This window comes from Hippocampus bargibanti, linkage group LG03, assembly GCF_051943395.1.
Source record: "Hippocampus bargibanti isolate YZ-2025 linkage group LG03, ASM5194339v1, whole genome shotgun sequence".
In the NCBI taxonomy this organism is placed as follows: Eukaryota; Metazoa; Chordata; class Actinopteri; order Syngnathiformes; family Syngnathidae; genus Hippocampus; species Hippocampus bargibanti.
The window spans coordinates 22233085-22250621 of record NC_142736.1 but is presented as its reverse complement, the minus strand read 5'-3'; the positions used below and the strand labels follow the sequence as shown (position 1 = coordinate 22250621).

Genomic DNA, 17537 nt, shown 5'->3' with positions numbered 1-17537 from the left:
TATGCTCCAAGTAATGTAATTAGAAAGCATGGCAAATATTACCTGTGGGGTTGAAGCATTTAACTAAAGCGAATGAGAAATGTTTATTCTTTGTTTAGCATCTCTGAGGTCTCATCAACAACTGCTCAACTTTCCATTAAATAAGCAAATTGGCTAAATAAAGTGTTTTTTTCCCCCGAAGCATTAAAGCTATGCGTTTCCCTCGCCCACTTGACTTTATAATGAAGTGTTGGAGCTTTGGGAAGTGGGGAAGAGATTAATAAGATAAAATCTCTCAACCGCCAGCGTGATTTGCATATCAAAGCAGATATAGTGAACTTGAGTACCTGTCTCTGTGAGTGATGGTATGACCTCATACTGCTTCTGAAAGACACCAACAGGAGCATTCAGTTAGAAGGAGGAGAGTCATTTATTTCGAAGAGTGTTGGCATTTTAGATCATTCGGAAAGTGAAAGACTGCGTTAAAATCCCGTCCGCACAATGGTGCCATATTGTCGACTTGTGTGAATGCAGAAACCATATTCACAGACATAACGCAAAGCCTTAAGCTTTTGAATCTTTATCAGTGAAGCGCTTTAATATGCCTCTTCAGCCTGGCAACGCATCCTCTGAGGCTTTTCAATGAGAAATTACCTGCAATAGCCCCGTTGTGAGCGCTGAATGGTTATTCACGTCCTCTTTTACTCATTACTGCCTTATCAGTTGAGAACAGTTCTCTGAGGCCAAGGAGCCGTCAAAGAAAGGCTCCTCAGCCTCTATGGGTGGCTTTGAGGATGTAATCTATGACAAAGTGACGGTTGGCCCAGCCACAAAATTTCATATTATGCCCAGATGATAAACATTGCTTTGCAAATTTCCTAATCCATTGTTTACTCTTGGACACAATCATTTGCAGGGCCGGATAGTGAGGCGCAGCGATAGATGACATAGGATAATGGCTGAGATTTATCTCTGCCGTTGAGGGCAAAGTAGGATTAGAAAATTCTGAGTTAAAATCAATATTAGCCCTTAGCATCATGCAACACCTTAATGGCTGATGATACCAACGGAACACATAAGCGAGAAAGGACTTTATGCTGAAATGAGCTCATGTTAGTGTCCACACAATTCCACAGATGTCTAAGATAAATGCGCTATGCTACCACAGACCACCAGTCTTCTGGTGGGGGAAAAGTAGTCAGACGCTTGGTGTCAGCACATTTCATGGAAACTAAATTAAGCTCCTCCTCAGCTGCACTGATTAAGCTTTGCTATTGATAGTTTAAACTCATTTTTGTTAACTGTGCAAGGGGTGTGCTGAGGGCGGAACCAGTGGGGTGGTGGCCACAGGCATCTACCAAAGGTATCAAAGCACCACGATGGTCAATCTATGGGCAGGTTGAAACCGCATCCAGTTGGGACAGATAGGCGTTCACAAAACTCCCATCTGCAAAACCTGCCAGGTTTTAAAAGAAGGCTTTCAAACTTGGATTAGTTTCAAAGTAAGCTTGAGTTTTAGAGGAGTGTTTTAAAATAAGTGTTTGACTTTGAAATTGGCTAGCTAGCTAGCTAGCTTGCTAGATAAACCCTTATTTGTCTCACAATGGAGAAATTCTCAGATAGATAGATAGATAGATAGATAGATAGATAGATAGATAGATAGATAGATAGATAGATAGATAGATAGATAGATAGATAGATAGATAGATAGATAGATAGATAGATAGATAGATAGATAGATAGATAGATAGATAGATAGATAGATAGATAGATAGATAGATAGAGCACTCAGAGTAAGGGTGTGTGGAAAGGTTGGCCGACTGGGGCGCTGTTCGGTCGTGTGGTTTGGTGTGAAATGTGAATTCAGATGAAGAATAAAAATTTGAATCGATCTCATGGCTTCCTCGTGACTGAAAATAATATTGCAGCGCCACGGGTCTCTGGTAATCATCGTTGTGGCTCAACTGTTTTCTGGGTATTGTCATGTGACAAAAAAAAAAATGCTTTTATGTAACCGCCGCTTCCTGGCCAGGTCAGTGTAATTGGAGAAATCATCCCCAAATGATCTTTGTAGTTAAACAAGGGTACAATTTGATGAAAGAACAAAAGCTTAACACCAATTCGAGCATTTCTGCATTGACGACACTTTTTCTATTGTGCTCTGTAGTGACAACAATGCAAAAGATGGAAAGCAATTATATTTCAAATCGACTCTACGTTATGTGCATTTTATGCACAAAACAACTGCTTTAATCTTGACCCATGATAAAAATTAAATGTTCCTGATTGTTCTACCTCAACGAAGGGTTAGCAAACATTTCTTCACCAACTTTATCTGGGAATGTCCGAGTCACTGATGTGGAAGGAAAACATTATCAGCTAATAGCTGCAATTAGTAAAGAGTAATTAATTCATATTCAAAGGAATTAAACCATGCATGCATTTGCATTCTGGGTGATGCTGCAATAACAGACAAATGTATTCATTACAAAATAAATGATGCATACAATGTTATATGTAAATTAAATGGCAAACTTTCACTTGGATGTGAGGGCAGTTTAATTTGCTCAAAATAATATAAACTGCAAATAATCTCTCCTGATTAAAATAAAACAAAATGCTATTGTTCTGTCCCAGGCTTCTGTGTACGTAATGTGTTTTTTCTAAATATGAAAAATAGTAATATGATATCATAAAACACCTGGAAATTACATAATTGAACAATAGCAATAGCAAACGATTTTGCTTAGTTTTTGCTTCATTTCATTGGACATTATTCTGCTCTTTCTATTATACCTGCCGTGGCCACTTGGTGGCAGTATAATATTCACATGAAGACCAGTTTTACAATTGACTCCATTATGTACAGTTGTTTTTTTTTATCAAGAATATAGTATGTGTTAAATACCTGTGAATAGTGTGTTTTAAAGAGTATACAGTGTATGTATGGGGCTGTCCAATTGGTATGTTATTTTAGCATTTTTTTAGGGTGGTCAACTGTGACAACCATGACCAGAAATACATTTTCATATATATATATATATATATATATATATATATATATACAGTAAAGTCTCGTTATATCGATATCGGATATCGGTTATATCGATACTATTTCTATGCACGCACGGAGAAAATTACATGCAAACACGGTCGGATATATCGATAGTCCCGGTTATATCGATATTTTTTCGGACTCCCTTGAATATCGATATAACGAGACTTTACTGTATATATATATATATATATATATATATATATATATATATATATATATATATATACTGTATCTCATCCTTATACAGCACTATATCATCCACAGTCAGCACACCTATTCATGCTGAAACTATAAATAAACTGAGGCTGAGCAAGTACACGGAAATGTTGTTTATTAAGTGGAAGGGAACATATTTTCATCTTCTGATTGGCTCCTGGCTCTTAAAGCCAACATTCCACAGAAACCTTCCCACTGGCCAAGTGTGGTCTGTCACTCACCTGGTGGAGTCCTTGAACACTGTGTTGGGCTGCACACTCCAGGTTCAAACCATCTCAAGGCATCAAAGATCCATTCTCCGTGTTGGACTGAGACAAAGGCAGGAACATGTTTGTATCAGTACGGACTGTAGTCACTCTGCTTGGCTTCTGTTCTCTGCATCCTACTTCTGGACAGGTAAGCGCACTATTGACAAATGCAAATACGTAGTTTGCAGGATTTACAGCGTTTCAGCATAGATTGGAATCACCGCTTTGGATATGCCAAAGCGGTGAGTTTGGAAACCTCATGTCTGTCATCACAAACTTCAAACTTGAAATGATCCTAATTTTGCTCATCAGCACCAGATACATGCAGTGACTATATCAGTCATCAATACATGTTGACTGTGAAAGCCTTCTGGTTAAACTGAAACTAGAAATAGCAGAAATATTGACATCTGTATTTTGCTGTAATTTGCTTTTAATTTTATCCATGAACTGCCACTGTTTGTTTATACATCTGTACAGTTTGTGTCCACAAAGATATATGGTGTCAGTGAATCCATTCCTTGTCGAATATATTATTAATCCATTTATAAAAGAGACAAAAATGAGCGGATGGGGTGGGGTGTTTATAAGAACGTTCCACTGCATACCAGCATGTCTCCTACGCGCTTGTGCTAACGTTAACCATACATGTGAAATGTATGTGGTAAATGTGGTAGAAAAAGAGGCCTTTGACAAATACGCGATAAACACCAGCCAACGCCTTAATGACAGAAGCCTCTCCAAACCTCACTGCTGTCCAGATCGAAAATATTTCCAACAAATATTGACACTTCTTACGTAACTGTTGCTGGAAAACACATTTTTGGTTGCCAGAAAACATGCATGAGGTGATGGGGAAAGGGGAAAATGATGCTGTTGAAAGAGGAAGAGAAGAGGTGAGAACCCTTTCATACACTTCAAAAGATTTTAAATTAAAAAGTGAAGTATCTGGACAAAGATAACTAATAACCATTTTTATTTAAACTGTTAGTGAAAAAAATCGATTGTATTTCACAGTGGTGTACGAACCCTCTGAACTGAGATAGCTGCCTGAAAATGTTAAAATATTAATGCCTTACAGCAACAACAACAAATTAAACAACCCAAAAACATTCTCACAAATAGACTCAGCCATCAAAATAAATAAATGATGAAAATAATGATGTAATAATGTAACAATGTGATTGGATTGGATTGGATTTGCCTTTATTAGTCTCGCAGTGGAGAAATTTACATTTCACAGCAGCAAAGTTATGAAAGAAATAATAATGTGATAATTTAATAATTCAATAGTTTGATAATTTCATAATTTCATGATTTCATAATTTCATAATTTGAAAGAAAGAAAGAAAGAAAGAAAGAAAGAAAGAAAGAAAGAAAGAAAGAAAGAAAGAAAGAAAGAAAGAAAGAAAGAAAGAAAGAAAGAAAGAAGGCCAACAGATAGAAAGACCAACAGAAAGAAAGAAATACAGAAAGAAATACAGAAAGAAAGAAAGAAAGAAAGAAAGAAAGAAAGAAAGAAAGAAAGAAAGAAAGAAAGAAAGAAAGAAAGAAAGAAAGAAAGAAAGAAAGAAAGAAAGAAAGAAAGAAAGAAAGAAAGAAAGAAAAAGATACATGTTGCAAAACTACAGGCTGGGTGAAAAGTAACTAAGATTTCAAAATGGTTATGAAATCCATAACCCAGTGCAAATTGATCAAAATGGATTGAACAAAATCTACATGTTCTTTTTAAACTGAAAAATTAAACTGGACTGGACTGGACTTTAAGCATTTTATTGTAAGCTGTTTATCTTATCATACTTTCCACCAGAAAAAAATACTTGCCCTATGTAAAATAATAAGGCTTAAAAAATAAGATAATAAGCTTAGGTTATGCTTCATAATGAGTTTTTTCTGTCTTTTTATAATGACTTTACTGACACTGAAAATTCTAGATGCCGAGTTGCTTTTCCCTCAACCTGTAAACAGTGGATATGAAAGACATGAGTCAACAGTTGAAAGCTTCCAAACAACCTCCATCAGCACAACATTCTGTTTTGCCTCCTCCCTTCCCACTGAGTTCAAGTAGCGTTTCAATTAAGAAGTGATTTTTCCCAGCATGACAAAGCCGTTTGCGTCCATAAGGCAACCTTTTTTTCCTTCATTTGGGACTTGTACATGAGCAGGATAGCAGGCCAGTTTATCATTTCCATGGTGAGAGTTTCACACATGAAACATGATTTAAAATAGAATTTTGTACAACAGGTGTTTATGATGCTTTTCGTCGCAGACGATTTAGAGGAGACCATAAGGGCAAAGTTTGAAGAAACCAACAACTGTGTGAAAACCATCATTTGTTTGCTATTACTCAGTTCTCCATCGCACCTTTCATTTTGCCTGCCCTCCACATACATCTGTACTTCTTTGCATCTGCCTTTCGATCGCATTATTTAAAGTCTGAAAAAATAGCACAATTTGTCACAGCATTTATCAATAACTCTGCGTACGCTTAACTCATCTGTGTGCACAAGGTTCAAAATGAATTGCAATGGAAGGTGTTTAGCAGACAAAATCCTTGTTGGGTTCACAAAGTAGATTATCTTCCACTTCCATTTGTCACATTTTGGGTTGGCGACCAACGAGTGGCACTGTAGGGCCCCGCCTGCAGCTGCACCGGTGTTGGTCGATTTCATCAGTGGCGGTTAAAAGGACTCCCTGCACGATCATTCCGTGTCGGGTCATTGTTTGTTTCACCCTGTCAGGTTTGTTTCAACTAGTCATGTTTTAAGTCCTCGTTATTTTTGCTACTTTGGATGTTTTAGTTCTGATGACTTTGTTGTTTGAGATTTTGCTCCTGCTCACTTCATTTAATGCAATTTGTCAAATCCATCCTGCTCCTCCCTCCTCCCTGCATTTATTGAGGTCCACCACCACCTTGCGCATTGAGCAAATAGTGAGTGACCGATCACGTGGCAGACACATAATTCTCTATAGCATCACTTTCATTGGTTTTGCTGAGTCTGCTCATTTTCCCTGATATGATACTGATCGTTACATAAACGTTCCCCTGCCAACTGAACCCCCAACCGCAAGCAGATCTGAGAAGTAAAGTGGGAACATTCCGTTTCTGACTCACAGGACGTGATTGTGCGGGTAGGCGTTCCATCATTCACATTGGACAAATACACTTTGATCCAAGCATGTTTACTTCAATATCAAAGAGCACAAGTGTGTACTCCGCTGACACTCAACAGACTCACATTTGCAACGGAGCGGATTTTAAGGTTTCAGTGCCTAACATTGACACTGTATTTTGGGGCAAAACCGATACCTCCCAAGTCATATTTCAGCCAAGTGCCGTAATACAGTAAAGTCTCGTTATATCGATATCGATTATATTGATAACACTGCTTATTTCGATACTATTTTCATGTTTATGTTTGTTAAAGTAATTATAAGTGCCTTGCATGCTGGGTCCGAGAGGACAGTAATTTCATCTGTGCTTTATGTCATGCATATTAGCATATTTGACAATAAAGCTGACTTTGACTTTGACTTTTGACTTTGATTTTCATTTCCTCTGCACATTTCTAGACTTTTTATGTATAATTAGTTCTGTTTAGTACGATTCATGGTTATTACGATAATCCGGTTACTACGGTGCTCTTTTTCATCTCCCGTCGGCCATTTTGCTATGTTTATATCGATACAAAAGTGTCGAAGTATCGATCACTAATGTGAATTATATTTGGCTTAGGGGTTTCTATACAGTACCACCATTATCGAAATATGTATATCTGAATATCGATATAACGAGACTTTACTGTATTTGTTTTTGCTATAGTTACATTTTGAATAGAGTACATTTTAGATACAGATGTAGATCAAACTTAAAGCTCAATGAGTTTTTGTGAGGGCGGCCCGGTAGTCGAGTGGTTAGCACACCGGCTTCAGAGTGCAGAGGTCGCCGGTCCGGCCTCCCTGTGTGGAGTTTGCATGTTCTCCCCGGACCCGCGTGGGTTTTCTCCGGGTCCTCCGGCTTCCTCCCACACTCCAAAAACATGCATGGCAGGCAGATTGAACACTCCAAATTGTCCCTAGGTGTGAGTGTGAGAGTGACTGTTGTACGTCTTTGTGTGCCCTGCGATTGGCTGGCAACCAATTCAGGGTGTCCCCCGCCTCGTGCCCGAAGACAGCTGAGATAGGCTCCAGCAACCCCCGCGACCCTAATGAGGAATAAGCGGTACGGAAAATGAGATGAGATGAGATGAGTTTTTGTGAAATGAGTAATAACAAGTGGGGGGGCCGTCATTGCCTGCAAGGCCTTCTCTGCTGGCCTAAAAATATCTGAATAACAGACTAATGTGAATTATATTTTGTCCATGAATTCTTATTAAATAATTCCAAATTTTATTTCAGTTTCCTTTCATTTTTTCCCCACTGTTGTACTGATTCCACGTGTGTGTTTTTGTATTTACTCGTGCTTTTCTTTGATACTTTGTACTTTTCTGTTCGGATAACTTTGATGTTTTAGATTTTGTTCCTGCTGACTTTATTTTAATACAATTTGTCAAATAGAACCTGCTGCTCCCCCCTGCCTGCTTTTTTTGGGATCCACAACCGCCATCACCACCTTGCAGACCGTGACAACGATGGCTGAAGGAGGAAAAAAATGGTTGCAGATATACTGTTAAAGCCATTTTCAAGACGGATTTTTCAAGAAAAATGGGCATCATTAAGAAAGTTCAGACATTTCCGAATATATCAGAAAATAACAAATAATATTGCAATTCTATGAGGTTATCATGAATCCATAAGTTCATAGTAAAAAAAATCGAACAGTTTAATGACAGTATTTTTTAAGTTTCTTCAAGTCACAAGTTATTTCCTGGCCAACGACATCATCTACTGGACATGTAGTAAATCAGAATCAGAATCAGAATACCTTTAATCACACCACACTCGCAACTGTGGACTGATTCAGACTTAGCACTACTGAGGGTATAGGAGTGACATGCATGGCCCGCCACTGGTCATCACTATACCAATAATCTCGCTTTTGTATTGCAGGACTGTTCAAGCAGACTGGAAATGCCAGGATCCCTGAAACAGATCCAGAAACTTCTCTCAGCTCATGAAGCCTCTTACTTGCTGAGCCTGCGCAACCTCAAGAAGAAAATAAACCTTCTCCAGAGTAGCACAGGGAAGCACTCCGTGAGAACCATAAACAGTGAGTTGTAAACAAGGGGGGAAAACAGCTTAAAATAAATACGACGGTGCTAATGTCCTATAACAAGATAAATATTCATGTTAGGTTTTGATTATTTCTACAAGGTACTTGCCCCAAACTGGATGTGCCAAACAATGGGAGGAAACTGGGCAAATCACACAGCGTGGGCCATGAGGTTCACTTTTTGTGTGACCTCGGCTTCGAACTTGTCGGACCAGAGAGCAGAATCTGTCAGGAAAGTTTGAGCTGGAGCGGACAGCAGCCGATGTGCAGAGGTGAAAGTGACCGACATTCCCAATTATTTTCATTGAGTGACTCATTTACATTTTATGTTCCGGGTATTTTTCAAAGACCTTCCATAAGAGGTTCCAAATATCAAGATACGTATGTCAAAATATTTTCCGCAGTACCTGATTACCAGTCAATCTAATATCCATATGATTTTTCAGATGTTTCTTTTAACGCAAAATTTCCACATGTTGCTTTTAGGAAGCCATTTCACAACATTAACTTATTCACTGCCATTCACAAATTTATTCTGGAACTGAAAATATGACAAAGCGCCATTCCCGAATTTGTTCTGGTTTTGTTTTTTTCAAGCTTGGCTGCCGATAAAGCGCTGGCCATGGCCTCTGGCAATGTTTTTTTTTTCTTTTCCACAAGGGAGCAGCATTTCCCTTTTTTCCATGTTAGTGCTTTGTTCCAGCTTCAGCTGTTGTTAAAGCGCTATATAAACCAATATGTATGTATTGCACTGTATTTTGTACAGCCACCATCATTTCAAGCTCATATAACTCCAGACCCATATAAATTAGGAATAAACTTTTTTCTGATGAAACAAGTGAGTCTATGGTTTCTAGCGCTGTATTGAATATTTATGTAGTCAGAATCAGAATCAAAATCAGAATCAGAAAACCTTTATTCGTCCCACAATGGGGAAATTTGCAGTCCACAGCAGCAATTTGAAAGGGGATTGAAAGGATAGAAAACAACATATTCTAAGCATAGCAAAATAAAAAAATCAACTGTATACTGTAGTCCTAAAACTCAACATTCTGTGGGTCCTGGAATTCAAGTGACAATGACAAAAACCCTGGCACTGGAGTGAACACATTTTTGCACATCTGGCAGTGAATTAGTTAATATAAGCTGACTTTACGTCTGTGTAAGCTCTCAGTCGTACAGGAGTGGTCCATCGATGAGAAGGTTTCTTCAGCCGTCATCTGTACAAATGTGAAGGTTTCGGACGTTTCGCCTCCTTCCAAGAGGCTTCGTCAGCGAACTAAAGTCTGACTGGTCGTATCGGCCCCATTTATACATCCCTAATGTCCAGACATGGTGGCGCCGGACACAGCTATTATAGGTCCCTACTCTCAGGTTGGGGGGGCAGAGGACCCCTCCCTGTGGCCCCACTGATTGTTCCTACATTCCTGACTAACAACTGGCCTATTACCCCCACTCCCACCGGTATCACCTCATCAGCATAACGACCCTCATCAGCATTACGAAAGTTGCCTAACCTGTTTTGCCTAAGCAGGCTATTGTATGAACGATCCAAATTGAACCTCACGCCACCAGACCGGTTTAATGAAGATAAGCCATAGTGGCTAATCTTTACATGGAAGAGATGGAGAAACAGGCCCTCACATCCTTCCCAGGGACAAAACCTAGACACTGATTTAGATATCTGGACGATACTTTTGTCATAATTAAGAAACAAGAAATTCAATCCTTCACAGATCACCTCAACTCTGTAGACTTCAACATTAAATTTACTCGTGAGGACATTCAAGAGAACCAACTAGCCTTCTTGGATTGTAAAGTAATTATAAAAGAGGACAGAGCGCTAAAAACAGAAGTCTTTAGGAAGGCTACGCACACTGACCAATACTTACTTTTTGAATCTAACCACCCTTTACAACACAAACTAGGAGTTATCAGAACCCTCCAGCATAGGGCTAAACTTATACCAACTAGCACTGAAGGTAGAGAAAAGGAGTCAAAACATATCAAGAGAAGACTCACCAACTGTGGGTACCCTCAGTGGTCTTTCAACAAATGTCAGAAAGAAAGAATAGGGAATGAAACCAATAATTCTCAAGATACAAAAAGGAGAGGAGTAGCAGTACGTACATTGCAGGAGTTTCTGGAAAAATTACAAAGAGTCCTTTGGCAACATAAAATTCCTACTTATTTCAAACCGATAACCACGTTAAGGCAAAAATTAGTGCATCCAAAAGATAGGCTACCAAATGAAAAACTAAGTAATGTAGTTTATTCCATACATTGTAAGAATGAAAATTGTAAAGAGCAGTACATTGGGGAGACTCAACAAATTCTCAAAAAAAGACTTTATCAACATCGCAGGGATAATATAAGTGGACCTCAATCGGCAGTACATTTGCACCTAAAAGCTAGCAACCACTCATTTGACGACAATGAGGTTAAAATCTTAGCGAAAGAACATAGATGGTTTGAAAGGGGGGTAAAAGAAGCGATTCTTATAAAACAACAAAATCCTTCATTAAACCGGTCTGGTGGGGTGAGGTTCAATTTGGATCGTTCATACAATAGCCTGCTTAGGCAAAACAGGTTAGGCAACTTTCGTAATGCTGATGAGGGTCGTTATGCTGATGAGGTGATACCGGTGGGAGTGGGGGTAATAGGCCAGTCGTTAGTCAGGAATGTAGGAACAATCAGTGGGGCCACAGGGAGGGGTCCTCTGCCCCCCCAACCTGAGAGTAGGGACCTATAATAGCTGTGTCCGGCGCCACCATGTCTGGACATTAGGGATATATAAATGGGGCCGATACGACCAGTCAGACTTTAGTTCGCTGACGAAGCCTCTTGGATAGGAGGCGAAACGTCCGAAACCTTCACATTTGTACAGATGGCGGCTGAAGAAACCTTCTCATCTATAAGCTGACTTTATTTTATCAACTAGTTGTTCCCTAACCATTGGAACAGTTCATACTTTTATGAAACCAAGCCTCAATGTATTTGATTTTCTTCCTACAAATCTTCCTCACACAAACCTCTCGTATCTTGGATTGTCTTCACATAGAAGTCAACGAATGTGCGTCCATTCCATGCCTGAATGGCGGAACGTGTTTGGATGAAGTGAACCGGTTTTCTTGCATCTGTCCTAAAGGCTGGGCTGGAGAAACCTGTCAAAGCCATGTGCCAACATGTATGTACTATATATTGATGTTGAACTGCACTGCATATGGAGGCAAGGATATTTTGTAATCTATTTTTCTGCACCCGCGTAGTGGATATGCTAGAGATCATCTCCACTGTCTTCGGCAGTAGGAGCGGTACACCCAGAACTGGTTACCAGCCAATCACAGGCAACACATAGACGAACAACCATTTAAGTTCACACTCATACCTAGGGACAATTTTAGAGTGTTCAATCAACTTGCCATACATGTTTTTGGAATGTGGGAGGAAACCGGCGTACCCGGAGAAAACCTAGGCAGGCACGGGGAGAACATACAAACTGCACACAGGAATGCTCTTGTGTATTCGATTTTTCTGGTGTACCTCATGAATTGTCTCGCGAAAGTCTATCACAGATTTATGTAAATCCAGATACATCACTTTTTCTTTTTTTAACTTGGCATTACCTGGTCTAGTAGAGCAGATTACTCTGCTCGGTGGTTTGGTTTGCCAATACAAACCAATGTTACAAACCGTAAAGAAGGATTTATTGAATTTAAGCTTGAAGTCCTGGACAGTTTCTGGGTGAGTGACTGTTAGCGCTCTGACGCCCAGCTGTGGTGTACAATGAGACCTTATGTCTGAAGCTCAGTTTATTTTGCTTTTTTTTCTTCTTTCGGTCCGACATCACTTTAAAAGCATAATCAATCAATGGGTAGTGTGAACTCTGGACTTCCTGCATGGCCTTTTCTGCTCTTTGTGCCACCTTTAATATTAAAAACCAAAATAAGTGTTTAAATTCTCTTGTTACACCCATAAAATTTCAAGTTTGGGCCCACTTCGCTTCAGAAGTTATTCTGGAGCCTTGCTCAAAGTCCCAGTACATATTACCCGAATGTATCATCAATGGCAGTCGCACTTTCCTGCTCATTCTGTCCTGCAGTTTCAAAAGTCTGCATCATCTCTAACTGCGCCTCAACTCCCCGTTGTTGCTTTATCTGGAAAAGTGTTTTTAAGACACACTTTTGTCTTCTTTTTTACGACTCTAAAACTGGCAGAGGGAACAACGTCGACCATGTGGCTATGTGTTGTCTATACTGAAGTTGAAGCAATAGGCCCTCCCCATGTGCACAGCTTGTGCAGGTTTCACAAGCTACTACATGTTGATTGCGTCAGTTGACTGTATTGTAAACTGATTAATTGGTCGCCCCCTTTAACTTGTTGGTCTTTGGGGGAAAAATAGAAAAAAAACTCACAGAAAATCAATACCACTGCATCAGCATTGGAAGTTGGACAATAAAATGTGATCCAATGCTCATGCACCTTGCATCACAAATTCTGCGTGTACTGCTTAATTTGACTAACATTTATTTATATAAACCTTTAAAATGTCTACCACCACTGTGATAATATAGAATATTAAATATAATACAATAAGAAGCTATCGTAATATGAAACATTCTTTACATTACAATATACAAGATGTGTTCCTTTCAAATTGGCATTTGTTATAGAGTAGGTTCTGAATTTTACTGTGCCCATTTCTTCTTGTTGCACAGATATGAGGTTGTTCTTCGATGAGAAAGACCAACATGGCTGAAGTCTTCACTGACTAGTTTGAGGACACTGGGAAGCTAAAGTTCAGATCTTAAAATCACAGTGAGCATGACACTATTCGTGTTGGATACAGAAGCTGAAATTTCGATGTCAACAAACAACTGTAGTTTTCGTTAATTAGAAATAGTTCTCAGCGTGATGAATTACTGTTCTACACTGATGCACTCTGCAATTAAAAGAATTAACATATTGGTAAATAAATACTATGTGAATGAATCACTGACAATTTAGCAATCTTATTCATCTCTTTTATTGGATCTCATTGGATTTTTCCAGTATTCCAAATGTGTTAGCCATTGTGTTGCTCCAGCTTGGCCAAATCAACCTACAACCTCCAATGACCTTTACGGTCTTCCTCCACAGTCTTTTCCACCTTTACAAACACCTCGGCTGGCACGTCCCCAGCCTCTGCCGCCGCGGCTACAACACTGTCAGCTGACACTGCTGGGTCCTTTGTGCGTCCATCACGCTGCAACACAGTGCAGGGGACCACCCACTGCACTTGCGAGTCAGGATATACCATCGTCGGCAGAGACAGCACCACCTGCACCGGTATGACGAATAAGTGATATAACTACGAAACCCTCAAAGCAAAGTGGTTTCATATTCAGTGTATATGTTGTGTATTGCAGATATCGATGAGTGTGAGCTGTTTCATAATGGACAGGCTGGGAGACTCTGTTTACACACGTGCGTCAACACGGCTGGAGGTTATCGATGCACCTGTCCTGCTGGATATGATGTGACCCGTGATGGACGCAGCTGTAAAGGTCAATTTTTGTTTTGGAGTCCTGCCCATATGCACCTTACATGTTTACATTGGTTGCCAATGGTGTATGTGGACATTGAAAATGCCTGTAGCACATGGTAGAAATGAGAAAAAAATGGGGAAAAAGGTAAAGATATGGTGGAAACATTTTTCGTTTATCTACCACAGTGTACTTTTAGAGCTTCTTTACGAGTCGTGCCATTTGACCTTTTGCCTCCCCAAAGTGTGAATGACGTCATGGTGAATGGTCTTTAGTGTAACAGCTTCCTCTGTTGGAGGACTTGCTCCAAGACTGGGTCATGTCGAAGTTACCAAAATAAATTCCTCACTGCTCACTGTTGACACATTTGAACTGATTTCTCAGAGAAGAAGTATGATAAATGTAACTTTTGTGTCTGACATGTTGTTTCTTTTTTTCTTCAGACATTGATGAGTGTGCCACCAGACAGAGCAACTGCAGCAGGGAGCAGACATGCATTAACACATATGGAGGTTTCCAGTGTGTTCGTGTGGACTGTCCAAAAAATCCTCATGCCACTTACGTCAAAACATCACCGATGTAAGACTGTCACAACAGTAAATACTTCATCATAATTGTTTTAAAAATGAATAAAAATGTAATTATTAAGTAATTCACTGCCATTCCCAACTGTATTTGGGAATTGAAAAGCACGACGTGTAGCGCCATTACCAAATTCGTTTGGTTCTGGTTTTTCTTGCGGGGGTGCCGATAAAGCTCTGGTCAGACCTCTAGCAGTGTTCATCCCTTCCACGAGGTGGCAGCATTTGCCTTTTGTCCATGTTAGCGCTTTGTTACAGCTTCAGCTGTTGTTAAAGCGCTACATAAATCAATATGTATTGTATTGTATTGTATTTTGTACAGGTGCCCCAATTTCAAGCTCAAATAACTCCAGATCCATATAACTTGGGAATTAACTCTTCTTTTCTGATGAAAGAAGAGAGTTTAAGGTTTCTTATGCTGAATTGAATTTTGATGTAATCCTAAAACTCAATGTTCTCTGGGTCCTGCAATTTGAGTGAAAATGACAAAAACCCTGACATTGGAGTGGACACATGTTTGCACATTGTCTGGTAGCGAATGAGTTTAGATAAGAGTGTCCATTTTTGATTCAGATTGCCAAATATGGTGAAGAAAATTACACCCATCAGACCACTGCAAACTACAAACACAACAATATATCAGAATCAGAATCAGAATCATCTTTATTGCCAAGTATGTAGAACACACAAGGAATTTGTTTCCGGTAGAACACGCTGCACAAGTATCGTTGTCAAAAAAACTGCTAAGTGGCACTATACATATATATTTAATACTACCTCCGACAAAATATATACAGTAAAGTCTCGTTATATCGATATTCAAGGGAGTCCGAAAAAATATCGATATAACCGGGACTATCGATATATCCGACCCTGTTTGCATGTAATTTTCTCCGTGCGTACATAGAAATAGTATCGATATAACCGGGACTATCGATATATCCGATATCGATATAACGAGACTTTACTGTATTGTATTGTATTGTATTGTATTGTATTGTATTGTATTGTATTGTATTGTATTGTATTGTATTGGATAATTGTACTGAAACAATTTCGGCATTGTGATTCCACATTCTCTTGTTATCCTTTCTTTCAAGGCGGTGTGAGCGTAATCCCTGTCCCGTGGATAACAAGCTGTGCTCTCAGGCTCCAAATTCTTACTCCTACCATTACCTGGCTGTCGTCTCCAACCTGTCAGCTCCCCGTGTCATGTTCCGGGTTTCAGCCTTGCGCCCGATTGGTGACACGCTTCGCTTCTCCCTGCTGGGTGGGAGGCAAGTTCGGCGCCATTTCACAGTCCAGCGTTCGGATCGGCTGACAGGTCAGCTGATGCTAAGCAGCCCAGTGCAGGGCCCTGCCACTCTGGAGGCTGAGGTGGAGATGAGTGAGCTGGAAAGACGAGTTCAGGTTGGCAGGTACATAACAAAAGTCACTATGTTTGTTTCTCCATTTGAGTTTTAAAACCAAAAGTTAAGAGTCCCAAATTGGAGCCTGAATGGTTATTAGCACAAATATTGACCAGCAAACTGTCTTTCACATTCTTGCACCGCTACGTGGAATAGATTTCTTTATTAAAAGATATCTATACATTGCTACAGAAATGTATTGTATCTTTTAACGGATTGAGAGAAACATATTTGGTGTGTAGTCTATGTAATTTAGCTTTTCCTTCATCTCATTAAATTCCATCAGAATTAAGCAATTGATTTTCTATTTTAAATTGTATTGTCGAATGCTGTGTCTGAATATTTTTCTTGTGCAAAATGGGTGCTTTGCCTCATTAAAGGTTGGTAAGAGCGATTAGAGACATTATTGTCAGGCGAGTTAACTGATAAAAGCACTCGTCCTGTGTACCCTGAGGCAGGATGCTGCAGATGTGATCTTGCAAATCCTTTGGTGTATGTATTAAAATGGGAAGACTGTATATTTCCCAGCACACAAAAAAACAACCTGAAAATAAATGACATGGTGCATAAAAAATATTGTGGTCATTTTTATCTGTGTAAAAATTACATGATGCCATGCAGCTGTTTTCTGAATTTTGCCATCATCAAAGTGAGAGGCTCTCATGTGAACTATTTTCTACACTTTCTGTGTCAAAAGACCCCACAGAGAAAGGTTGTTCTGCAAGGAGAGTGCCAAATACAGGCTACTCAAAGCACTACTATGTTCTTCCAGTGCATGAATAACCTCACTTTTTAAAGTCACCTATATAACCTGCAGGAGCACTAAAGTGCAAAATAATCACACAGCGCATGTGTTTGTGTCTGAACCATCGACTATATGTATACTAAAAATGTTTGTAAGTGTATTCATTTTTTTCAATCAATAACTGCCAAGCACACATATGTACAACCTGTGGATTGTAAGGAAATATTGTGACTAAACAGGATGTGCTTGGGTACAAATGATGCTCCGCGTTCAGGCTGAGACTGTATCATGATAACAAAGCCACGGCCAGAGACTGAGCCATCAGTTCCCTCATTGCGGTTTCATGCTGAGTGCAAAAAGACAAGATGGCCCACGATGCATGGAGCAGTAGCAAAATGGAGAATATTGTAACATCATCAACACCTGAAAGATGACGACTGAATGAAAGTGCTGTTTTTATTTACATTGCAAAATAGTTCTCGCAAAAATGTTCCAAATTCCCTCTCTTAAATGATCCACCCGGAGTCTTCCTTTCAGGATTAACAAACACATTACTTCTGCATT

At 39.5% G+C, this 17537-nt stretch overlaps 1 protein-coding gene across 1 annotated transcript; it reads left to right on the top strand.

Moving 5' to 3' along the window:
* Positions 1 to 3469: 3469 nt before the first annotated feature.
* Positions 3470 to 16790, top strand: LOC148900700 (fibulin-7-like). The gene is made up of 8 exons (XM_088991319.1): positions 3470 to 3649; positions 8551 to 8710; positions 8815 to 8985; positions 11775 to 11900; positions 13853 to 14041; positions 14122 to 14259; positions 14682 to 14817; positions 15920 to 16790. Exons 1-8 carry the CDS (start codon positions 3581 to 3583, stop codon positions 16281 to 16283), a joined length of 1353 nt encoding a protein of 450 aa, XP_088847445.1. The 5' UTR covers positions 3470 to 3580; the 3' UTR covers positions 16284 to 16790.
* The last annotated feature ends 747 nt before the right edge of the window (positions 16791 to 17537 follow it).